Raw genomic sequence first — 23569 nt, 5'->3', positions numbered from 1 at the left:
CGTCTCTGGGAGTGCTAAGCAACAGAGTTATCAGACTGAATCCAACCAATCCAAGTTGTTGCGACATTGGTCTCTGAGGAAATCTGTGTTTCGTAAATGCGTCAGGTGAGAACCATATATTATTAGGGAATCGTATTCCGCCATCTGGAACTGATTTGCGTGTCTCCCCGGTTGTTTCGGCCGGTATGTCAGGAAGTTGAGAACTGGCATGATGGGCGAACACAGCACCATGAAGGTCTCTCATGTAATGGTAAACGCATCGAAGTGCTTCAGCCTCGCCGTGGCTGAACATCCTGAAATTTGAGGCAATGAGCCTCGCGACTCTCTGATCACGTATTTTGGATACCAGCTCATATCTGAAAAATGCTTGAAACAGACGATTTCTTTCAAGATCTGTGAGCGTATAGACCCTGAGGATATCGACGCCAATGGGTTGGCCTCTAAACTGCAGCTGATCGACATGGTAATAAGGACTTGGAATACACATGTAAGCGCGAGGCGGATAGATCGATGTGGCCTTTGTGATATATTCCTCGATATATCTCGCGAGTTGAGCGTAGGGTCTGTCAAGACGATCGATGGTAGCCGCATCATGGTGCAGGAATGGGTTCGGAAGCTGCCCTTGGCTCCATTTCACGATGTGTGACTGTCGGTTCTTGGACGGGAAATTTGCAACGACCAGAGCGTCTTGAAGTAGGGCCCCTGACAGCTCAGCTTCAAGGTGAGCCTGCTGAATGTACTCTTTCGATCTTAGGTAATTTTGGAGTATTGTAGGTGATGCGGAGAGAAGCGGCTTGATGTTTGATCTGGTCTTGAGGCAAAGCATGATCATTACATTGATCTCGGGCGGAAGAGAAGAGAAACAATCCATGTTTAATAAGGTTTGCGGAGGCAGCGAAGTATTGTACTGATACTTTTACGGCGTTGTACTTTTTGTTTCTTGTAATTCAAGTTGTTGTCTGGAGGATGACAGAATGAAAGGGTTGGCGCAGGATCGCCGGCTTTATAGTACTGCGGAGATTTGAGCTCAATAAAATACACCTTTGACAATTGCCCCAAAGGAAAGCTTAATGCGTAGTCAAATGAACTTATGGACAACAGAAACACAAACCTTCTCAAATGTGAAGTCAGTTTTGCTCGCTTAGTCCCGACTGGCCTCATGCTGCAGTGTCAGCCTCATGTGCGAACCACCGCCGCGAGGCAGAAAGTGGCGTTACAGGCTACAGCTCAGTTGCAAAATCTGACCATAACTTACTTCCCCGCTTCCTTTGAAATGCTAAGAAGATGAGAAAGAACTCTACCCGCAGAAAGTTTGATACTGTCACCTGATCTCTCTTAACTTCCCAAGATACGCCGCAGCCAAAATGTCAAGTTCAGATGACTCAGATAGCGGCATCACAGCCTCCTCTGACTCGGATACCGAAAGTATCATCAGCGAATCCGAGGAAGATGACGAGGCTGGCTTCGACGAGATCGATCATCAGCTCTCTGATATTGATGATGGCAATCAAGTTTCTGAGTCTGTGTTCCTTGAGGGAACCGAAAGTGTTCTCAACTGTGTGTATATATCTGCTTAGCTTCACATAGTACGAGGGGAATTAATGGACTATAGTACTATTTTTCGGGGGCGGCAGTCTCGCTGGAGCTATTGCCCATACTTCCGACACCAATGGGACTACTCACCAGCCCAGGGCCCAGACTGCTGATATGTCAAGCCTATTCTTGTACCTTTTTGTTAAACATGGTCTAATACTAGTTCCAGACACGGAGAACAACCTGGACACCTTGGATCTTGGTGGTGATGATACTTCCTCGGAGGCTAACACAGCCGCGTCACATACAGACCAGGGATCCAATGCTGTACGGGCTTTGGAAGCAAGCGTTTACCGGGACATGTGTCGCGATTATTTAGACATGCCTTTTCCAGCACAAAACTATGGTACAACTTCCAACACATCTACTCAGCTTGTTAATGTCTCCCACAATCCCGGGTTCTTGGGATGGCTAGGTGGGCGGCTTCAACGTACATTCTTTCAGCCGAATGTATATACCCCTTTGCCCTCTCACTCGCACATTCGCGTGCTTCTGATCCAGCCTGGAGTAAACGAGGGCACCCTGGTGGCCTCGTTCGAACTCCTGGATCTGAACGCAGCAAGCATTCGCTTTGAAGCAATTTCTTATCAGTGGAGTGAGGGTGGTAATCAGAAAGCGCCTATGCGTCTTGGAGGTGAGAAAATATCTATCAACGCGTATCTTCGAAATATTCTACTGCATCTTCGGCTCGAGCAACACATTCGGGTCGTGTGGGCCGATGCATTGTGTATCAACCAGTCTGACCACGAGGAACGCCGTCAGCAAGTCAGTATAATGCAAAGGATATACTCCCAAGCATTTAGAGTCATTGGATTTGTTGGCAAGGACTATACCCATGCGAGTATGTGCTTCAATGCCATCAAAGCTTTGACCTCAGCATGGTTCGAAGTTCGGAAAAACCTTGATCAGAACGATAGGTCTTCGTCGTCATCCGATAACATTTATGGCTGTGTTCAGAACGAGGCTTCTATGGGTAGAATCGTTGAGGTATACCAGAGTGGCTACTGGAAACGATTATGGGTGGTCCAAGAGTTAGTTTCCTCGCGCCGTGCGATCATTCGATGGGGAGACGCCGAGATATCCTGGACTTTGTTGGGGCTCGCAACGACTCTGATCAGGAACAATAAGAGCTTGATGACGATTTTCAATCGCGTCAGCAAGTCAAAGAAGTCTCCTGGTCCTTTCCAAGGAGGCTTAGATGCTCGGACTGGTCTGATGAACGCTTATCTCATGTACCGAATGTCTTCGACTCAGTTTCGAGGCGATTCGATGTCATTTTTGGATGTCCTTCGACTGACCCGAAATTTCGACGTTTCAGAACGTTTGGATCGGATATACGCCATCTTGGGCCTTCCGAGTCAACATACAGGGCCAGGGCGCACCCACATACCCCCAGATTATCGCCTGCTTCCAGATGGGTTATACAGTCGCGTCTTCTACTGGGTCTATCAGACTCACGAGAATCCCCTCGAAATCCTCTCTGCAGTCCGGCATACATCTCTATTTTACCCCGATTTCCCAACATGGATACCACGTTGGCATGTGAAACCGATTAGGAGCATTAGTATCTCTCATAGAGCCAGTATGAAATTCAATGCGTCTGCTGGTTGGAAACCAAATCCTCCGGCAAAGCTTGCTTGGAGCCAAAACGAGCGGTGTCTAATCCTCCAAGGATTTGTCCTCGCATCTGTAACATCTGCTCACCGAGTATTTCCTACAGCAAACACGAAAGATCGCCGATCACGTCACAAGGGGCTCAAAAAGCAAAAGACGGAGCTCAACCATTGGCTGAACGTGCATGTGCGTAGCCATAATAGTATAGAAGCTCGGTTGTCTCTCGTCTTGACAGCTGGTCAGGATTGGTACGGTAACATCTTGAAGGAGCAGAAGGCGATGAATGAGCATATCTTATCGTTTGTAAAGTGGAGCCGGGATTACTTCAAAAACGCGAAGCCTTGCAATGAAGAGGCTGCTAGATATGGACAGGCCGTGAGCAACGTGTGTCGCGACCGACAGATATTCAGAGCGACGAACTGTTTGCTAGGAATCGGACCTAATCTTCTTCGGAAGGGCGATCTAGTATGTGTTGTTGCTGGAGGCCCGGTTCCTTATATTCTACGACCTTTGGGTGACGACACATTTTACTTTGTCGAAGAATGTTATGTGGCTGGATACATGTTTGGAGAGGCCGTGTCGGAATGGAGGTCCCAAGCACGGGCCTTGAGCTTGCGACGATTTACTCTGAGGTAGAGTCAAGGTCTTGCCCGCCTGCTCTACCCTCAAATTAAAAGTCATCAGGTATATTTAGGCGTCTTGTGAAGTGACTTGCTGTAACAGTAGGTCCCCAGATACTCATCCTACACTTGGACACGGAAAGTCTGAGAGTGGAGAACTAGCAGCGAAGGAAATCTCCAGTAGCAGAGCGGAAGAATGAAAGCGGCGAATGAAAACAATCAACAGTCAGAAACCTCTAGAAAAAACTAAAAGAAAATAACAGGAAAAAGCAAGTTACCCAATAACGAGGCTCTGTTTGAGGAGAAACAGAGTTTTCACCACCGTGCACGCTGACTAGTCAGCCTCATCTCAATCTTGCTGAACCCAGCGTAAAAAACTCTGCACTCGCTAAACAAACTCGCTTAGTCACTGTATCCACAGCAGCTCTCTATAAAAGTCTGCTCTGCCGCCGACCATTTGGACTTTTCTTCTTTTCTTCTTCATGTCGACAATACTTCAGAGAATCATTTCTATAGTATTCGACCTTCTCTTGGTTCCCTAAAAGAGCCACAGATCCCACCCTGGTTGATGAATGAATATCCTCGATGCCCTAGAGTGAATACCCCTTTTCTGGTCCTCTCGATCTGTCCGCAAGGATGGCGGTGGTCTGCTCTTTTGAGTGGCTGCTGTATAGAGAGATGTTACTCTTGATGATCTCGGCCCTTGGGACGGTCTGCCTTCGGGCGCGTTCTTGGGGCGGGCATTGATGGACGTCTGACAGGCTTCTTTTTTTCGTTGCTTTCTGAGGCTTGCCTTGGTAGTGAGGAAGAAATGTGAACATGATAAAATGCACGGAGACTCTTATACATCGGCCATTGCACCGAGTCACGACCAATCCACGAGACCGAGGTGTATCAGCTGCTGTCACTGCCCCACTACAGTTGACCGCACTAACCCATGATAACAGGAATGATCAAATGGCTGTCGTACTTACCTCCTGTATGAACATAGTGCCTCCCGACATTCCCATCCTCTGGTTCTCTCAAGCGACACAAGTCAGTCTCAGGCAGGCACATATCATGCCCAGAAACGTTGAGCGCTATGCCTTCTCCGGCGGCGAACGCTATCCCAATCGGCCATATGGGGATCTCTAGGCGGACAATTGTGCCAGGACTAATGGGCCGTCGGACACGGTGGCTGTACGAAACGTCTGTCTCACGCGACAGATCGTGGGAAACAACGGGCCCGCCATGTTCCTTAAGAGAGACGCTATGCGAAGCTCGAAGGAAGCCCTGCGGACCTAAAGTTTTCGCTGTGTTTACATCGGGTACCTCGTCAATTGGAACAGGACAAGGGTAGTTGAGATGTGAGAGCTGCCGGCCGTTGCTATCGATCTTGCGAACCTGCACAACAACATCGAAATCGTCATGGTCGGGGCATGACATGTATAACACTGCCTTTGGGTAGCCAGCCAGCTCAGTTGCGACATCAAATGTCGCTGTAAAGGTCTAACAGTTCGTCAGTCACCCGTATGCTCCCAAGGCAATAAAGACTCACCAATCTATCAGTCAAACTCTTTCCTTCATACGACTTTATGGATTCCTGATCTGGTGTTGAATCTACTAGTTTTGCTTTTTCCCCGTCAAGGTATAGAGTTCGTAGCCTTTGTCTTGCAAGCAGGTAACTCTCCTCAGGCCTCTCGATAACAGTCGTGGCGGAACTCCCGTCTGCCTCAAAGCCAAGCAGTGAAAGCCGGACCCGAGGGGTTGAGGATTCCCAGTTTGTGCCTTTGACAATATCAGGCTTGCAATAGAAGTCGAAAAACTGCTGAAGTTCATCCGAGACGGATGGTCGATACATGTCATACCCTTATCAATCAACAGATCAGTGACGTTCAGCCATGAGTATATGCTACTACTACACAGATTGGCATGAGAAGGACTAAGAAACCAGTTTTACCTACATTCTTGATACGGATGGACACGAAGCCACTTTTTTTCTGTCTTGGCTTGTCGAAAAGTCTGGAACGAGCCATATGTATGCAGCATGCTTGAGTATGAAGCAACAACATACATAGGAATATTGTCGATGTTCTCAACAGGAATTCTCTTGGCCTCCCAGTAGTCGTCGTACAGCGGATGTTTCTCAAGCATGGCGACAACGTTCTCAGCACCTTCAGGCCCCGCAAGCCCGTTTGAGATCATCCGGTGGAAGCCAGGAATATGGGGACGTCCACCCCTGGCAACATAGTGGCGATACAGATCTGTATAACCTTCCCAGGGTGCAATCGCCTTCAATGCAGGATGGTGCATTCTGGAAACAAAGTTAATCTGCGATATAGCCAACCAGGAATTCCCTGCCATCACGACGGAGCCATTGCACCAAGGCTGTTTAGACAGCCACTCGATGACGTCATAAACGTCCTCTGCTTCTTGAATGCCCCATCGTGCAATGACTCCTTCACTATGTCCAGCACCACGAGCATCAATGTTCAAAACAGCGTAGCCACGCTCAGCCCACTCGGAAGGATCCGGAGCCTCGAACTTTTCATAGCCTGATGTGCGATCAAGCGCGATTCCAGCTCGATAAGGGGCCATGAAGTCGTAGTTCTGAGGTCCCGTACCAGTTTTACCGTATGGGCTCCACGGAAGGATACATGGAACAGGCTGTGTATCAGACGTTTCGGGGCGGAAGATGTCTGCGTATAGACGAGCGCCATCGCGAACCGTAATATCTTGGTCTCGCTCATATACAGTTGGTACACCGAATGGCCTGCGACCCGGATAGCGAACATGGCCTGCTTCTAGAACTCGACGGCCCGGTTTGAAGCCGTCGTAATTGAACCGGGGATGGTCAGGTGCTGAGGTGATCTTTGATATGATGGCATCCGGGAATCGTTCCTGGATTTTCTGGAGTTTGACGGCAGGTAGGTGAATAGTTGCTGCCATTCTGGTATATTCCAAGGTGAGTTGATTTGATCCAAGGTTTTCTAGAGGATACAGATGGAATAGAGTAATGCATTGCAGGTAAAGACCGTTTCATATAAGGTGTTTCTGAGTTAGAAATACTTATCCTGATAGTACTTCTCCGCTCTGACACTGCCGGACCTGCCGGGCTGGTATCAAGGTTCTCGGCAGTTCTTGCTGCATATCGAAGCCGGGTCAGAGTTATTTTCCCCTTGCCCTGGCACTCGAGGTCGATCGGCAGACTTGACCAACTTTAGTTAGCGGCGGGGGAGATCCGCTATCGGGATACGGACGGAACGAGATCGGAAGTTCCGTACTTCATAAGAACGATTGCTTCTCTCCTTGACTTCTAATAATTCCCCAGATTTGTCCTTAAATCGATCAAGTTCGTTAATCCCGCTTCATATCTAGAAACATTAACCATACGCTCCATATATTTTGTCAATCAATCCTCATACACCGGCGCCATGGTTGCTTCAAGAGTTGATCCCGCCGGTTAGTGACCTCCAAACCATCGGTTACCTTTAGTTCCGAGCAAACGTTAATAATAAAATAGATGCTCTTCAAGTTGCTGCAATCACTTTCGACTGGGGAGACAGCCTTGACGCAAAGGTTTGTAGAGTCATACTATGGGCAAGACCAGACTCATCTGACTGATTCGCAGGACTGGGATCGCTTGGCCAGCATCGTCGCCCCGGAACTAGTTGTATGAGTTCCCGAAGAAAACACTTGGCCATTGTCCCCGCTAATAGAATGTCCTCAAGGTTGATTATACCGCAGTGACCGGTGAGAAGTGGGATGCCATGCCGGACAAAGACTTTGTCGCCATGGTCTCAGACCCTGGATTTGTTGGTGACCCTCTTGTTGTCAGCCAACATTTCATCGGAGCTTCCAAATATGAAGCTCTCTCCGATGGCCGCATAATCGGTACTCATCAGCTCCGTGCTGCTCACCAGCGATACACAGGACCCGACAAGAAGACAGTTGAGGCCAAGGGGCACTGCCATGCTGTTATGCGACATACTTATGCAAAGATCGATGGGGAATGGAAGTTGGCTGGTTTGAAGCCCACCATGTACTGGAATGAGCATGACTTTTCCAAGATTTTCAAAGGAAGCCAGTAAAAAGTGTTGATAGCACGCGATAGCTCGAATTGAGTCCAAGCACCTTTCTAATCAATGTTTTTCATGCCCTTGATGTCCAGATAAATCCCGATTGTTGATGATGACATTGAGAAATGCGACTGATCGATTAAGACCAAAACAATCTCCCTCTTTTATGATTGAGTAAACATGGCCTGTATCGTAACTGCATCAACAAAAGAGAATTAAAGCTAGTCAATTCAAACCGAGACAACCCTCCAAGTATGACTGTCAAAGCGCGTTGCTTATCGCACGAAGATTACGCCCGCCCATGCTAGAAGGCATAACGCAATAGGCAAGTTTGCGCCATGACCTTTTCTGTTCGAAACATCAACATCATGAAGCTAAGGATTAATGCGCCAAAATAAGGTTCAACACGGAAATACGACGTCAATGCGCAGGACCCTGCGTGCCGTGTCTTCATGGCTTATAACTACCAACACAGATTTCCAGAAATATTCTTGGGCTAGATTTCCTCCACGACATTCATTTTGACCTATACGCTCTTTAAACATGTCTGATAGATCTTCGTGCGAGTACAGCGAAAGGGCTGGTGAAGCTAAGGGGAACAATAATGTGTCTATGAAGAGTCTGCTGTTGTTACTTGTAAGTACGACTTCATCCTTCCAACAATTCTGCTCTGACAAGCTACGTCCAGTCGATCAACCTTGTCTATTTCGTCCAAGTTGCCAATGTCGTTGGATCTGGGGCCTTGACCAGAGACATCTCCGCCGTTGTTGGTGGTTCCAATGACTCAGTCTGGTACAGTGAAGTCATCGCAATCTTGACAGCTCTTCTCGGCATCCCTGCTTCACAAGCCGCCGATCTCTGGGGTCGTAAGAGGATACTCATTTTCTTAACGAGCTGCGGCTTTATTGGCTCTCTCATTATCGCTCAAGCTTCGTCTTCCGGCACGGTCATCGCTGGCTTCGCCGTATCAGGCATTTCGTTTGGTGCACAACCGCTCCTTCACGCCATTTCCTCCGAGGTCGTCGCTCGCAAGTATCGTCCTTGGGCACAGGGAAGTATCAATGTTGCTGCTTCCTTGGGAGCAATTGTCGGTCTTTTGATCGGCGGGGTGTTGACTAGACATGAGCACCACGATGGCTTCCGAGCCTACTGGTACATGGTCGCTGGCATATATGCAGTCGCGACAGTCGCATGTCAGTTGTTCTACAACCCGCCCTCGAGAGCTTTAGAAATCGTCCTCAGCGTAGCAGAGAAAATGCGTTACTTGGACTGGGTTGGGTACGGCTTCTTGACTCCTGCGCTCGTCCTTTTTTGCATGTCTCTGGCTTGGAGCGGGAACCTATATTCATGGACTGATGCCCATGTGCTGGCCACTTTCCTCATCGGCGTACTTTCGGGGGTTACCCTTATCGTCTATGAGACATTGATCAAAAAGAATGGCATGTTTCATCATCGTCTCTTTCGCGATCGAAACTTTGCACTCGCTTTGGGTTGCATCTTTGCTGAGGGCATGGCATTCCACTGTGGCAACAACTATTTCGCCTTTGAAGTCAGTGTCCTCTTCGCAACTGATAATCTTGTCATCGGCGCCCAGTACAGTATGGCCTTCATCGCTCTGGGCATTTCTGCCATCGTGAGTGGTATATGGTGTTCTATGAGTAAGGCCTTACGTTTCCCCATTATACTGGCCTTTGGCTTCAAAATCCTGTTCATGGTCCTGATGGCTACTGTCTCCAAGTCGACACCTCAAGCCCTCATCTGGATATACCCCATAACTCTCGGTCTCGGACTGGGTGTTTGCATGCCAGCGCTGATTACAGTAGCTCATTTTGCAACACCTCGAGAATTGATCGCGATTACATCTGGTCTTATGATATCTATCAGAAGCTTGGGGGGGTCTATTGGTTTGGCTATCTTCAACGCCATCTTCTCTAATGGGCTTTCATCCAACTTGGGGCCTAAGATATCTCATGCCGTCTTGCCACTTGGCTTCCCCGAAAGGGAGCTGCCTCAACTCATACCAGCCCTTGCCCATAACGATACAGTGGCTCTCAAGCATATCAACGGCATTTCTCCAGAAATAATTCGCGCTGGCGTTTATGGTCTTCTGGAAGCTTACCGCGTAAGCTTTCGTGGTGTCTGGCTGACCACTGCGAGTTTATGTCTCGTCGCCAGCATCGGTGAGTGGATGAAAATGACAAGGGAACCTCATGGGGGATTTGATTGCTAATCATTCATCTTAGCCGCTTTCTTTCTACGCGATCCTACAGAGAAGTTTACTTCCCAGATCGACGCTCCCATTACACCTGATACAGAGGTTGTAGAGACTGAGAACAGGACGAAGAGTCCAGGGGATTCTGCTTAGTAGGCTAGCCATATATCGTATGACAGGGACTTCTCAGAATTGTAATTTTAATACCATATTGCAAGACATTAATTCCGATTATTTGTTACTAAGTACGGTTCTCCACAAGCGCAACGCCTGATTTAAGAAAACCTCACAAATGGTGCGACGTATGTTGTCATGTACACCCCCTTCTTCTGCGAGAAGTTGAATGATACAAAGGTATGCTCAGTAGGTGTCTCAACCGTATCATCGACAACATCGCTCCCACTAAGGTTGTTAGTATCATGGCCGTCTTGGTCAGTAGGAACTTACTATGCATCCGACACAATCTTCTTATATGTGCCCTCTATGCCCCAAGTCCACCCTCTCTTCCGAAAGACCTTCTCCATGGCTTCTGCAGCATCCTTGTCGTTCTTGAAATATTGATTCAAAGGGACATAAATCTTGACCTCAGGGACGTCCTGGCCAGGCTTGAGTTCCCAGCTGAAGCACGCTCCGCTAACGTCAGGTTTGTCTTCTAATATTTTCTTTGAGAACTTCTCATCAAATTCTTTATCTTCTGGCTCGTTTATGAGTATATGCCACATATCGCGAAGAACCGCTAGACCTTCCATTGTTGTTTTGTCTTTGACTTGGCCTCCCAAGGTGACGTGCTGTACAACTGCTTCCCAGGTGTTGGATTGGGGTTCGATGTAGATCTTGACTCGAGCACCTTCTTCGGGACTTATGCAGTCAATACCGATAACCACAGTGAGCGGTGGATCTTGGTACAACTTGGTCTGGTACTTCTCGATCATGTCGATAGCTGGCCCGAACGATGGACCAAGGGGATCAAGTCGTCGGATGAGGTCAAACCCAGCGCTATCCGAGTTTTTCTTTGCTGTCATCCACTTGATAACAGGGTAGAAATACGCCTTCATAGTCTGATTGTCCTCCTTGAGATCAAAGGCCAGAAACACTTTAGGTATACGAATAGTGTCCTTTGGCATCTTCTCCGCTAAAATCACAGCATCTTCCCCGGATGGATAGAATTCGGCGGCAAACTGATTGAACCAACGGAGATCAGCACCAGTCTTCTCGGCGATTATTAGAATGGGATCTTCAGTGACGCCATCTGAGCCTGGAAACACTGGTTCGTAGCAGAAACGGACGTATGACTTGCCGCTGTCACTATTGTTGAGACTGGTTTCGAATGGTGAGCCATTTGGGGTCAGGAGTGATCTTGCGCGGTCCTTTTCAGGCGCATGTCCCATGGTCGGGATGATATAGTTGTCAAGGAACTCGAGATGAGCATCTTGCTGTTCGGGGGTGTAGTCTCCGACTGATTTGAGAAGGGATGCCAGAACCGGTTTGGTGTGCTTCGTCCAGAATGCTATGCCATCTTCTTTGGCTTTGAGATCTGAGTGCTCATTACTGGGAAGTCAATCAGGTCAGTATATGAGGTATGATCGGACTTTTCGACTCGCCTTTCTCCTGTGCTTTGAAGAGCTTCTCTATGGTCCATTGCTGCCGTAGGTGTTTCAGGAGTAAGATGCTCTAATGTCGATGCCATATTGCGAAGAGTTGTGATCTTGGTATCGGGACTTGGTTATGAGCCAAGGTTGTCAGCGCTGTCTGCTTTGCTGGAGACTGTTTTGTCACTGTAGTAATGCTCTGTCGGAGAAAGCCGTAGGGGCAAAGTCTGAGGGCGGGGCAACTGAATACCCTTGACAGTGAGAAGAACAGGCAACGGCTCACTGAGTTTTAGCGCACAGCTACCCGCAGCTTTTATAACAGTGGGTCGGCAAAAGTCCCGACACATAGCTAAAATTGGCCTTATTTTATAATTATATATATAAATATATAACTTTATTATACTAAGGCTATAATATATTTTATTATAATCTCAAATAGCTATATTATCTTAAAATATTTAAGTTTTTTTTTATATATTTTTTAAGTATTTTAAAAATTAAAATTAAAATTAAAAAAAAACTTTTAAAAAAGGTTATTATTATAATCCCTTATTAACTATTTAAAATAAAGTTTTTTATTATTTATAAGTTTTTTTTATAAAACTTAAGCTATTAAATAGTATTATTAAATCGTAATTTGAGATTTAATATTTTTATTTAGTATTTTAATTTTAATTTATAAATATAGAAAAAGCTTAAAATTTAAGATTTTAAGAAAATTATAGCTTTTTTTTACTTTTATAAACTTAATTATAAAATTAAATAAAATATTTAATAAAATACTTTAAGTTTTATAATATTTTTAAGCTTTTAAATAATATAATTATTAGTTTTTAAGTATTATAATTAATCTATTAATCTAATTAATAAGGTTTAAAAAGATAGTATTATTTTAAAAACTTAATATAAATTTAAAACTTATTAATAATATAAGTATATTTATTATATATAAATTCTAATATTATTGTACTATAATTTAACTATTTAAATATTAGTTATATTATTTTTTATTTTTTTATCTATTTTATATAGCTTATTATATAATAAATAAAATCAAGGAGCCTTTTTGGCTATGTGTCGGGACTTTTGCCGACCCACTGTAGCTCTGCCTTTCAGTGCTCTCTTGGCTCGGACAGCGCGGTTCCAACAATCACAGTTCAGTTGGCGTTTTGGCTCTGACTCGCAAACTTCGTTGTTGGTGCTTACTTCTTTTCAGTCATGGACAATTTCGACAAGCGATTCACCACGAGTGATGGTGATACTTATGCCTATGACTACATCCCAGCCAAAGACAACAAAGAAACATTTCTCTTCATCCACGGCTGCCCGTCTTCGCGCTACGACTGGCGATATCAATTCAAGGACCTCTCAGATGCAGGCTATGGAGTCATTGCCCCAGACTGTCTCGGCTATGGCGATTCCGACAAGCGCGCTGACCTTGAATCTTACAATTTGAAGCGTCTCAGTGGGCACTTTATAGGATTGCTAGATCATGAGAAGATTGACAAAGTTATTGGTGTCTCACATGACTGGGGGTCTATGGTCATGTCTAGAGTTGTTGTTTGGCATCCTGAGAGATTTTCCAAGCTGGTGTTCATGTCTGCGGGCTATACAGCACCAGGAGTCTTCTTTGACATTGATGCATTGAATGTCTGGAGTCAGAAAGAGCTTGGGTATATGCAGTTGGGCTACTGGTACTTCTTCAACTCATATGATGCTGAGCGAGTTATTCTTGATCATGTATGTGCCTGGCCCAGTCCTGTTGAACTAATTCACTGACTTCTTGTAGCTAGAGTCATTCTTCCACCTCGCATACGCCGACGACAATGCCCTATGGATAACAGGCCTTGCAGCGATCAACGGAACACGAGAATGGCTGGCCTCTGACAAGACATGTCCCCTGCCCCCATTCCTCAAAGAACAAGACAAGACCCGCTGGCTCGAGATCAACAGACGCAAGGACACCATCAAGGGCCTGCTCAACTACTACCGTTCCCTCATGCGTGGGATCCAAGCAGAGGACGAGGATCCACTGACAGATGAGCAACGCATGCTCAAAGTTCCAGTTCTTGGTATCTGCGGCGGTGGAGATATGGTTACACGGGCGGATCAAATTGGGAGGGGTATCACACCATATGCAAGCAAGGGCTACAAAGAAGTGGTTCTTGATGAAGCAGGACACTGGGTCATGCTTGAGAGACGAGCCGAAGTGACAAATGCCCTGTTAGAATTTGTCCGGGAGGATTCATCATGAACTGCTAGGTTACAACACTGGTTACCACTGCGTCATGTAGATAGGGGAGGAGTAAGCGGGAATTTACAAAAGTACCATTTTACCTTGGAAACTTGGCTTGCATGATCCTACATTAACATCAGAAGTTTGAGGGATTAGATTACAATATGCATATGTCGCTGCATTCATCCTCTTCTGATGTTCTCTGCCAAGATTTTTATTCTGCTGCCTTGTCATATGCGGGGTGAAGGATCAACCTCCATGGGTCATCTATGCGGGGTATCACTATTGTAAGTGGGGGATAGCTCCAGAGGTAGTAGAATTAGGATCAGGAAATACCCCATTGTAGGGGCTAATGCTCGACTAAGGAAGAGGAGTTGATCCTCTAAACCTTTGAGATGTTCATGCATGCCCGAGAGTTGGTTTAGTGAGACATTTGGCCTCTAGTTTATCATATTCGGTCACATCTTGCGATCGGACTTAACATTCCCTTCACTCATTTCTGCATCGAGACTGGATTGAGACTAACTTCTGACTGCAGTTTGCTCTACATACATGCCGAGATCTATCTATGCCGTTTCAAGCATGATTCCTCTTCTTCAGCGTAATGAGGAATCTTCCACATGGCTCGTCAATGGTAACCTTCCGAACATTCTCCGGTCTCTTGTCCAATCTCTCAAAGTCGTAATCCATAAGCAGGTGCGTCAGCGTAAGCTTAAGCAAGTTACTGGTGAAGAACCTTCCAGGACAAGCCCCCCGTCCGAGTCCAAAATTCAAGAAATCCGGTGAAATGTCCGTCATCTTAGGATGCTCCGGATCTTCCATTGATCGTCGGGGATTAAACCCGCCAGGGTACATCCGCTCATCTCTCTGATAGGCCTTGATGGGTGCAGCAAGGATGGCACCCTGCGGCACATGGATGCCGTTGGAGAAAGTGAATCCGCCCTGCTTACCCACGGCTCGCTCAATGCCCGTCTCACCGATTGGGTTGTAGCGAATGCTCTCTCGGATCAGGGAGTCCATTAGCGTCAGCCTTTGGAAGAATTCATGTGAAAATGCATCACCTTTGGCCATTTCCTGGCTTATCTCGGCACGCAAGTCGCTGATCATGGCTTCGTAGTCGCCTGCGGGGAGTGAGATGAGGTCATATACCAGATTGGTCATTGTGACGAGGTTAGTGTATGATTGGACAAAGTTGAGAACCATCATTCTGGCGACGATGACCATTGGTTCGTACTCTGATGGGCGCTAGGGTCCTTTTTGCTGTCAGGATGATGGCGCTCAGCATGTCATTCTGGAGGTATCAGTGGTGGATTCGTTAAATGGTAGATCTTGAAGCTTACAGGTAGATCTGGTTCAATGTCTTTTTCTTCGGCTGCATCAATAATGGCCATGCGCTCCTTCAGCACGGGCGTCGCGTGCTTGGCAGCAGTCTCAATGCATCGCATCAGCGGGCGGCACATGTAAGGCAGCAGAAGCCTGTAGAACATCAGCATCCTATCAAAACAGCGGACAATAAATCAATATCTTGGATCTGCTTACGGGCGAAGAAATGGTGGGATAAAGCGGGCGTACAGCGCTGACGCAAAGAATGTGGCGGCGTATTCAGCGGTAGCATCTCTGTACTCTTTGTTGTCACACAGAGGCTGACCTGAGATAATACGGTTGGCAGATCTGCTGAGAATAGCACTGGCTGTGTCCCACATATTTATCTGCACAACGCCATTGGAGTCGAGCTTTGAGGCGACATTGTCATCGAGAGCAGCCTTCATCTCCTCATTGACCATGGGCATTTTATCTGCGACCTTTTGGTAGAGCTCTTTGTGGACAACATTTCTGTAGACGGGATGAATGACGATGTGAGGGCCGAGGGTAGTGTAGTCTGGGACAAGGGCTTGGAGAGTATATCTCTTGAGAGAAATGTCATTTTCGGGTTGTTTGACATATTCATTGAGGAGCTGCTTAGGCACCATGAGCATGAAGCCGGTGCTGCAGTGGGGGATTGGCACGAGCTGTATGCCGCCATGGCCAGCTTCAAGGATCTACTAATCTTATAAGCTTTGAACACTAAAAGAGAAAAAGGTATAGCCTACCTTACGATGAGTCTCCTTGAAATATTCTCGAGACTTGAGGGCAACTTCATATGATGCTTTCATGAATGTAGCAACACCTTTCTTATCGCCAGCCCAGTTGAACTTCTGATAATCTTTGGAGAGTGCCGCTTGGAAAGCAGGTTGCATAAGGTGTAGCAGCCATGCCGCAGTGGTACCAATGATTGTGTACACAACAATGCGAGGCAGAAACGCCTGGACGGTGGTAGCGAGATCAACAGCCATTGTGACAAAGCCTGAGATTGGAAAGAGTGATGAATTGTCCCAAAGGTGGAGGCCAAAGCAGCTTGTAAAGGTCTCGCTAATATTCAGGATGAGGTCAAGGGTAAAGAAGGACCTTGACTGGAGCAAAGACCACAATATCTTGTTAATTCCTGCCCCACCTCGAGGATGCGACCGTCACTTTTTAGGATCCAACCCCAAGAACCTAAGTAGCCAATGATTTCTGTGAGAATGCTGCCGCCTGATGACGATCAATTGTCTTCTGTGTGCAAGAGTCTGATTCAGGGTCAGATCGACTTCTTGGAAATATCTCGTCATGATTCAAAGCCTGCTGCACGAGCTCGCTTACATGACGAGAACGAACAACATTGTTCCGAGATATCCTTGTCACACGGTATCAGTGATTGAATGACATTCCTGCCGCGTACCCATTGGCTGATGAAGTGTGAGTGATAACGTGAGAGGCTTGGGATGCATTAGTTACAGGCTCCTATTGTGGCTGGTCGGAATTGCTGATGACTCTTGGTCAATGACGGAGCAGCTTGGCGAGAGGAGTGGTGTCGGAGTGGCCGTGGAGCACCGGTAAGCTAGCTGTCTGATACCTGAAGTCGACAAATGTCAGTGGGTGGGGGAGGAAGTATCGGCGATTGTGCGCATGGAAGTATGGCAGCCCATCTTGAGTTGTATTTCTCTTCTCCTCTCGTCCTTATGACGTTTATTTACCTTGTACCTTTCCTTTGGCAACCTTTCCATCTGCTTATCACACTCTCGGCTTTGTTCCACCTCAAATATGTCCAGAACGAATACCTTTTACAGCCTCGGCGTAATGCCTGCATTGATGGGGCTGGGGCATTTGGCTCCAGCCATAGGTGCTATACAGGCTGCAACCGGCTCGTATCACTTTCCTGTGAGGCTACTCGGACTTATCGGTACCATATCAGCTGTCGTAGACTGTAAGTTATACTCTTGTCCCTATGAAACTTCATCTCAAGGAAATGTTACTAATCATCCTCCCCCTAGCTATGGACACATACAAAGATGTCTCGCCGTCCAACCGGCCTGCCAAGTGGATATGGAACCTTTGGGTATATGGCCTATGGGCCATTGTCCTAGCGTGTACTGCGACGTTAGACCTTCACACCGTATACGACATATACCGTGTCCTACCTCTTGGTTTGGCTTGGGGCATCCCCTGCGTACCATTGTACTCCATCTCGAAGGGCTGGGTTTTAAGCAAGCCCAAGACTCTGGTAAGATCAGTCCAAACTTTCATATATGATCTATCTCTAATGCTGCCAGCTATTCGAGGCAAAGTCATTGGTTGTGGCCTTCTGTATGGCAAGTGTTTGTGCCGAAGCCAGCATGGCCTATTGCTGTCGACAGAAGGAGTATCAATGTCCAAACAGAGATTTACGGGCAAGAAGCTTCTATCTCGCCGTATTATACCAATTCTTCCGTGAGACTTCATGCGACATCAGGGATATTCCAGAAGACACGAAAGAGGGCCTAAAAACACTGCCTGTCAGGCTCGGCAAGCAGAACACGGTGTTACTCTTGGCTACGGTTGGCGTTTTAGCCGAATCAATTCTCACCCACGGCATCGACATAATAACCACAGGAATTGTTGTCAAAGCCCCATTGATTGCCCGTGCATTTCTGCGAGTTGGCATGACAATGTTGGCATATTGGCAAGTCTTGAGGTTTCCCAGGCAGAATTCGTGGGCTTGGGGATCTATGTCTTTACTGGGATTGACTCCAGTGCTTTTTGCACAAGCTGCTCTTCGCGAGTGAACGACATCTCAAGGGCGACTCTGAAGGACTCGGAGTTTACGGAGCTCATATGAACATTGTGGTGCGAACAAGCGGGGAGTTTTGAGGATGCTTAGATATAGATAGCGATTGAATAGAGTGCAACCTGCCAACATCTCAATATCTACTCGGATAAAGTGTCATGCTATATCAAGATCTCTCATTGGACAAAACAAAGCCGCTATCTCAAAGGCTTAATTGATGCTGTCCAAGCTATCGCGTCCTCTCCCAGCTAAAAGAAAAGATCTCGGTCAAAGTTTAGACTCTCGACCAGCATGACTGAACTGCTCAAGATAATCCATCAAGTCTACCCACATCTTTTGCGGCAACGAGTTGGAAAACCAAGTGTTCCCTTCGTAGTCCTTACCAACAACAACAAACACGCTAGATATGGCAGAGACAGTATTATGTCCGGGATCAGAAGCCTGATAATACACAGGATGTCCTCTCTTCCCCCTTCTAGACTCAGGGCTTACCTCTTGCTCTATCGCGGGGCTGAAGTCCAACTTTCCAGCAAGGTCACCCTTGCTCCAATTCGACATGAACTGGGCAGCCATGTTGGTGCTTCCAAAGACGACAGGCATATTGTTTGTCTTCATAGACTCCACTGAGAGCGCTGTTGAGGCTTTCAGCTGTTCCTCTGTGGTCTGTGCTTGTATGGCCTCTCGCACTTGGAGAGCAAGTTTCCCCAGTGGTAGGTCCAAGATTTCGTTTGCACGACAGAACACAAAGGCATTGGTAGGAGAGTTCTGTACGTAGGCTTTGTCTGGTAAGAATATCGATCGGGCTCGACTTCGAGGGTCGACAGCCATGATAGTTGCCAGCTCTCGATTCGTGTCCCGACCTTGGTACTTGGCCAGCATGAGGCAAGAAAGAGCGGCGAAGACGTCACCTTCGCTGATGAAATGCTTGCCATTATTCGAGTCCTCTCCCAGGTGGCCTCTCGCTTGCTGCATCATCCTATTAACTGTATGTTTCGGGATACACAGAGTCCGCGACTGAATGTCGCCGGATCTCCACGATTCATACAGGCTCCGTAGGCCCCAGGCTTTGAAACGCCAGCCATCAAGAATCTTGTCTGCAAGAACATGGTGTTCCATGGATGACGACTTAAGCATGTCGTCAAACACATCTTTCCGGTATCCTGGCATGTGGATGACAGCTTCTGGCTTCCCAGCAAGGACTTGACTCCAACCCTCGAATATGGCAGACAATCCCATCAGGTCGGTTGTCACATGGGAAAACGTCAAGTTGACAAGAGTGCCATCGGTGAAGGTTTGCACATGGAGACAGAATTGAGGTATGTCAGAATGAACATAGTCATCCATGTTGCGAGGCGTCTCAGGGCGTAGTCCAAGGGCACAGAATTCTTTCGGTCCAGTATAAGTAGAGATACTCCCAGTGGGCTTGGGTAATCGTGAAGCCAGCGGATGTTCTGACATTGGGGTTTCATATTCTTCTTGGGTGAAATAAACTGCTGGCCGCTCTTCTGTAAATTCTTGCGGGACATGTATCTCGAGTCCGCCGTCTGACTGTATGCGAGTCAATATTGAGGAACTTCGGATAGTTATGAAGCCATACCCTTTGCCGAAATCTTCCACCCAATCTACGCCATCCGTCTCTTTCAAAGAGCTTGGACAAAGCATCGTTCAATTTATGGGGGTTCAATACGTCTTCGAACTGCAAAGTCCATACCAGCACGATTCCCCGCGTCGCTGCAGTATCGTCGAACAGGTGCACTGGTATGATGTCATCTGACTCAACAATGTCCGGGAGAGGACGTTGCTTTTCCTTCTTGAAGAAGGGTATGTAATTGAGCAAAGCCGCCATTGTCGCCGATATCAGAGACTTTGAAAATTGGTGTAATGCCTGCCATGATGCGGGGGGAAGTCGTTTGTCTGTACGAGTTGCCTCCATGGTAACAAGCGAAATGCTAAGCTGGGTGGATGGCAAGGTAGCATGCGGAGGATTACATTCCCTGTGCTTCCCTCTGTGGTGCGGGGTTTTCAATGCCCCTCCTCAACCCGAGTAGGCAGCAGTTTAAGGATGAGCTACTCCGTAATCCTTTCCAAGATAGAGCTCCTAAGGCGAGGCGCTTTGAATGGCTGACTAGCTGGAGGAGCTGGTGGAATTGGCTAAGCGATGTTCACCAAGTCCAATGCGGAACGTGAGTTGAAGCGGGGGCAGGCAGACACTTGTCATAGCTTGTTGTGCAGAGAACCATGAGACAACTCGCTATCGCTATGATTAACCTTTGAATAGCATCAGAGATAATTGCAGTGAATGTAGAGCTAGCCATGTTTGCTCGTGTTCTCTTATTCGCTGCCCTCCTTATTACGCCTCTGGCTTACTTCTTATCCCTCCAAACCTCAACAGATTATACGCGATATGTCAAAGGACGAAAAAAAACAGTGCTTTTCCTCACAAACAGCGAGCCCGGTCTTTCCAATGTGCATCTTGCGACTGCATCAGCGATACTAGAGAACTACCCAGATATAGAAGTTCATTTTGCTTCATTTCCAGCTATCGAGCCAAAGCTGGAACGGGCTTCCTCCTTCGCCATGATTAAATCCCCTCATGCGAAATCTATCGCTTTTCACGGTCTCGCAGGTCCGACATTTGTGCAGGCAATTGCCAGAGAAGGTCGAAGCTTCATATCCCCTCCCGGATGGAGAGGTATCGCTACTTTGGCCGAGCACATACAGCTTTGGATATCGCCATGGACGTTTGAAGATCATGTACACTTGTACAAAGAGCTTATTACTATCATTGACGAAGTAGATCCGGCTGTTATTGTGCTCGACAGTTGGTTCCGGCCAGCTATAGATGCCACCCGCAAAAGAAATAGGCAACACGCCTTCATCACGCCTAATACTCTTGTAGACCATTTCTTGGGTATTCAGCCGTTCTGGACTAGGCTCTGGAAATACCCTGCGTGAGTCTTTACCTCCGACAAAATAGACTGACACTAATAGCCATAGCCCATCATCAGGGTTTCCCTTCCCAGTACCTTGGCTCAAGCTTCCGGAAAATATATACATGAATATCCGTTATATTTACAGCGCAATGTTTACACCAGATATATTGGAAAAGAAAGGTCGACTTCAGCAGATTGGACTCAGAGAACCAATAAATTTGTTCGGGATACATCGACCGGGTGTTCAGTGGATCACTCAAAACACACAGGGCGCCATGATCCCAGTCGAGGTTCTTCCTCCAAATGTCACCTGTGCTGGGCCAATCATTCTGCCGGGGCCACCAGCTGATCAACAAGATCCTGGAACTGCAGCTTGGCTCAAGAAAGCTCCTACAGTGCTCATTAATCTCGGCAGTAATCTTGCTGTAGGTCATGAAGAATACGAGAATGCACGTGTAGCTAATGCTTGGCAGTATGACGAAAGTCGTGCTGGAGTCATGGCGACCTCCATCGCAGCGTTACTATCCACTACTGGTTACCAGGTCCTATGGAAATTCAATAAGCTGGGAGACTTCTCTGATGAATTTTTGGTAAACTTGAAGCCCTACCTCGACAACGAGCGACTAAAGATGCCAAGCTGGCTTATGGCAGACCCGGCGTCACTTCTCGAGACCGGGAACATTGTTACTTCAGTACATCATGGTGGTTCGAACTGCTATCACGAAGCCCTTGCGTAAGTAAATGCCTGAGACTACTCGACATGCAACCACTAACGATTTTGAAGAGCCGGTGTCACGCAAGTAGTACTTCCCTTGTGGGCAGACCTCTACAACTATGCTGCTCTAGCTGAGACAAGAGGCATTGGGGTTTGGGGTTGCAAGGATTCAACGCCCAACTGGACGAGTGAGTGCTTGCTGGATGCCTTCATGAAAGGAATAGATGGTTGTGGTGAGAGTTTCTTACAAAGACGAGCAAAATGGCTGGGTGACAGGATCAAGGCAGGGAAGAAGGGGCGTGACGTTGCAGCTGACGAGATTGCCAAACTGGCATACGTGAGATGATCAAAGGCGTCTCAGCAGAGCTTCTGTGAGGCAAATAAAGGCAACAATGCTGCGTTTCCCCTTATGCGGCTAATCGTGTTTACTCGATAAAGGGTTTTACGTCAGTGCGTTTGTCCCTGTGGTGCTGCTCTGCGTTCACGGACCTAACTTGGTATCTCATGATGGACTCAAGTACATAAAGTGGATGAGCCCCAAGCAGGGCGCTAAAGTGGTACGCCGTTTGATCCACCAATGCCCCGTAGGCAATACGCCTGCTATACGCTTGCTATACGCTTGCCGCTAAAACTACGCCGCTAATAATAAGCAATACGCCTACCAGCAGCGTATTCTTGACAGGAATAGAAGATACGGCAGTGATAAAAGAGATAAAATGTTGTAAATATGTGTCTCATCATTATTCTGTTTCTTACAAACCCGAAGAGTATTGTTTTGCAGAATGAAAGCTTTTCTTTTTCCCTCAACGTTGTTCGCAATCGTGGCCTCTGCGGTGTCTGCACTGCCGGATCCAAAGGGCCATGAGTTCCGCGCCGCAGGACCCTACGACAGTAAGTCTTCTATCAAATTGGAGCAGGTAGCCAAAATGCTAAGATTGGGTCTCACTACACTACAGGTCGATCACCATGCCCAGGCCTCAACGCTCTCGCCAACCACGGTTACCTTCCGCGTGATGGCTCAAACATCAATTATGACATGATCAACCATGCAGCCCAAGCCGCTTATAATTTCGAAGATGGCTTCTACATCGATGCCGTCAACATGGTGTTTCAGCTCAATATCTCCACCTCAGACCGACCCAGCGAAACTTTCCATCTCCGAGACCTGGCTCAGCACGACCAGATCGAGGTTGATGGCTCCCTCACTCGAAACGACATCTTCTTTGGCGATGATCTGCACTTCGATGCTACTGTCTTTGATCCCGTCGCACGCGACCTTGGGCTGAATAAGATCAGCCGTAAAGATAAATTTGTGACAATCGAAACTGCGGCCAAGGCAACTAAAACTCGGCTCGATCTCGCCAAGCGTGTCAATCCGGAGTTCAACGCTTCCGTACATCAGCATGAGACCGAATATGGCACTACTGCGCTCTATCTTTTGACTGTGTGGGATGAACAACAGAAGGCAGCACCAAAGCAATGGGTTAAAGCATTACTTGGTAAGACCGTTTGCTATAACTCAGTGCTTGATTTCATAGGCTAATGAATTGCAGGCGAGGATAGGATCGCTTACAGAGAGGGATACAATAAAGGCAAGACGGTCAAGTCGAATAAGCAAGTAGGTGCTATGACTCAGGCTGTTCGAGCGGTGGTTGGGTGGAAGCCTTAGCTGTGCATGAAAGGACTGTTGTACTACCTTGCCTGGAATCTAATAACATGCATTAATGGACGACATGCTATTCACCGCGATAATAGATTATTACTGGCTATAAGGTGTATTTTTTAATATTACGTGAAAGTGTCTCATGGAAGTGCCTCAATGGAAGTCCCTCAATGGAAGTGCTAATGGAAGTTCTAATGGAAGTATGCTAAGGCA

General features: G+C 47.1%; 11 protein-coding genes across 12 annotated transcripts; 7 read left to right on the top strand and 4 right to left on the bottom strand.

The window, feature by feature from the left end:
• Window positions 1–1288: 1288 nt before the first annotated feature.
• FVEG_12222 (hypothetical protein) lies at window positions 1289–3843 on the top strand (the record flags this gene model as incomplete). Of its 2 annotated transcripts, none has more annotated exons than XM_018901572.1 (2): window positions 1289–1557; window positions 1613–3843. In XM_018901572.1, exons 1-2 carry the CDS (start codon window positions 1365–1367, stop codon window positions 3841–3843), a joined length of 2424 nt encoding a protein of 807 aa, XP_018760078.1. In that variant the 5' UTR covers window positions 1289–1364. The 2 variants fall into 2 exon arrangements, with proteins under 2 accessions (XP_018760078.1, XP_018760079.1); XM_018901573.1 differs by having other exon boundaries at window positions 1354–1557; window positions 1763–3843.
• On the bottom strand, window positions 3822–6945 carry FVEG_12221 (hypothetical protein). The gene is made up of 3 exons (XM_018901571.1): window positions 5771–6945; window positions 5365–5675; window positions 3822–5315 (listed from the first exon to the last, which is right to left on the bottom strand). The coding sequence occupies exons 1-3, from the start codon at window positions 6753–6755 to the stop codon at window positions 4758–4760; spliced, it is 1854 nt and encodes a 617-aa protein (XP_018760077.1). The 5' UTR covers window positions 6756–6945; the 3' UTR covers window positions 3822–4757.
• A 181-nt stretch (window positions 6946–7126) lies between these two features.
• FVEG_12220 (scytalone dehydratase) lies at window positions 7127–7965 on the top strand. Its single transcript, XM_018901570.1, has 4 exons — window positions 7127–7268; window positions 7330–7385; window positions 7438–7479; window positions 7538–7965. The coding sequence occupies exons 1-4, from the start codon at window positions 7241–7243 to the stop codon at window positions 7895–7897; spliced, it is 486 nt and encodes a 161-aa protein (XP_018760076.1). The 5' UTR covers window positions 7127–7240; the 3' UTR covers window positions 7898–7965.
• Window positions 7966–8428: 463 nt separating this feature from the next.
• FVEG_12219 (hypothetical protein) lies at window positions 8429–10250 on the top strand (the record flags this gene model as incomplete). Its single annotated transcript, XM_018901569.1, has 3 exons — window positions 8429–8521; window positions 8574–10065; window positions 10129–10250. 3 exons carry the CDS (start codon window positions 8429–8431, stop codon window positions 10248–10250), a joined length of 1707 nt encoding a protein of 568 aa, XP_018760075.1.
• A 122-nt stretch (window positions 10251–10372) lies between these two features.
• Window positions 10373–11784, bottom strand: FVEG_12218 (hypothetical protein; the record flags this gene model as incomplete). Its single annotated transcript, XM_018901568.1, has 3 exons — window positions 10373–10499; window positions 10545–11645; window positions 11687–11784. The coding sequence occupies 3 exons, from the start codon at window positions 11782–11784 to the stop codon at window positions 10373–10375; spliced, it is 1326 nt and encodes a 441-aa protein (XP_018760074.1).
• Window positions 11785–12835: 1051 nt separating this feature from the next.
• Window positions 12836–14000, top strand: FVEG_12217 (hypothetical protein). Its single transcript, XM_018901567.1, has 2 exons — window positions 12836–13426; window positions 13476–14000. The coding sequence occupies exons 1-2, from the start codon at window positions 12905–12907 to the stop codon at window positions 13938–13940; spliced, it is 987 nt and encodes a 328-aa protein (XP_018760073.1). The 5' UTR covers window positions 12836–12904; the 3' UTR covers window positions 13941–14000.
• Window positions 14001–14498: 498 nt separating this feature from the next.
• FVEG_12216 (hypothetical protein) lies at window positions 14499–16255 on the bottom strand (the record flags this gene model as incomplete). Its single annotated transcript, XM_018901566.1, has 4 exons — window positions 14499–15167; window positions 15263–15398; window positions 15462–15961; window positions 16013–16255. The coding sequence occupies 4 exons, from the start codon at window positions 16253–16255 to the stop codon at window positions 14499–14501; spliced, it is 1548 nt and encodes a 515-aa protein (XP_018760072.1).
• A 787-nt stretch (window positions 16256–17042) lies between these two features.
• Window positions 17043–18043, top strand: FVEG_12215 (hypothetical protein; the record flags this gene model as incomplete). The annotated part of the gene is made up of 3 exons (XM_018901565.1): window positions 17043–17205; window positions 17273–17502; window positions 17552–18043. 3 exons carry the CDS (start codon window positions 17043–17045, stop codon window positions 18041–18043), a joined length of 885 nt encoding a protein of 294 aa, XP_018760071.1.
• Window positions 18044–18312: 269 nt separating this feature from the next.
• Window positions 18313–19891, bottom strand: FVEG_12214 (hypothetical protein; the record flags this gene model as incomplete). The annotated part of the gene is made up of 2 exons (XM_018901564.1): window positions 18313–19593; window positions 19643–19891. 2 exons carry the CDS (start codon window positions 19889–19891, stop codon window positions 18313–18315), a joined length of 1530 nt encoding a protein of 509 aa, XP_018760070.1.
• A 467-nt stretch (window positions 19892–20358) lies between these two features.
• On the top strand, window positions 20359–22039 carry FVEG_12213 (hypothetical protein; the record flags this gene model as incomplete). The annotated part of the gene is made up of 4 exons (XM_018901563.1): window positions 20359–20996; window positions 21043–21403; window positions 21452–21711; window positions 21763–22039. 4 exons carry the CDS (start codon window positions 20359–20361, stop codon window positions 22037–22039), a joined length of 1536 nt encoding a protein of 511 aa, XP_018760069.1.
• Window positions 22040–22475: 436 nt separating this feature from the next.
• On the top strand, window positions 22476–23362 carry FVEG_12212 (hypothetical protein; the record flags this gene model as incomplete). Its single annotated transcript, XM_018901562.1, has 3 exons — window positions 22476–22584; window positions 22650–23192; window positions 23247–23362. 3 exons carry the CDS (start codon window positions 22476–22478, stop codon window positions 23360–23362), a joined length of 768 nt encoding a protein of 255 aa, XP_018760068.1.
• Window positions 23363–23569: the final 207 nt, after the last annotated feature.

Source organism: Fusarium verticillioides, chromosome 4, assembly GCF_000149555.1.
Source record: "Fusarium verticillioides 7600 chromosome 4, whole genome shotgun sequence".
NCBI classification, from domain to species: domain Eukaryota; kingdom Fungi; phylum Ascomycota; class Sordariomycetes; order Hypocreales; family Nectriaceae; genus Fusarium; species Fusarium verticillioides.
This window is presented reverse-complemented; position numbering and strand designations above follow the sequence as displayed.

Excerpts from the sequence above, each read along its gene's own strand:
- FVEG_12220 (XM_018901570.1), top strand. The coding sequence starts at position 7,241 with ATGGTTGCTTCAAGAGTTGATCCCGCCG. Across the intron at positions 7,269-7,329 it reads TTCAAGAGTTGATCCCGCCG|ATGCTCTTCAAGTTGCTGCA; the intron begins GTTAGTGACCTC and ends ATAATAAAATAG. Across the intron at positions 7,480-7,537 it reads TCGTCGCCCCGGAACTAGTT|GTTGATTATACCGCAGTGAC; the intron begins GTATGAGTTCCC and ends AATGTCCTCAAG.
- FVEG_12217 (XM_018901567.1), top strand. The coding sequence starts at position 12,905 with ATGGACAATTTCGACAAGCGATTCACCACGAGTGATGGTGATACTTAT. Across the intron at positions 13,427-13,475 it reads AGCGAGTTATTCTTGATCAT|CTAGAGTCATTCTTCCACCT; the intron begins GTATGTGCCTGG and ends GACTTCTTGTAG.
- FVEG_12221 (XM_018901571.1), bottom strand. The coding sequence starts at position 6,755 with ATGGCAGCAACTATTCACCTACCTGCCGTCAAACTCCAGAAAATCCAG. Across the intron at positions 5,676-5,770 it reads TGTCCATCCGTATCAAGAAT|GGTATGACATGTATCGACCA; the intron begins GTAGGTAAAACT and ends TTGATTGATAAG. Across the intron at positions 5,316-5,364 it reads AGAGTTTGACTGATAGATTG|ACCTTTACAGCGACATTTGA; the intron begins GTGAGTCTTTAT and ends ACGAACTGTTAG.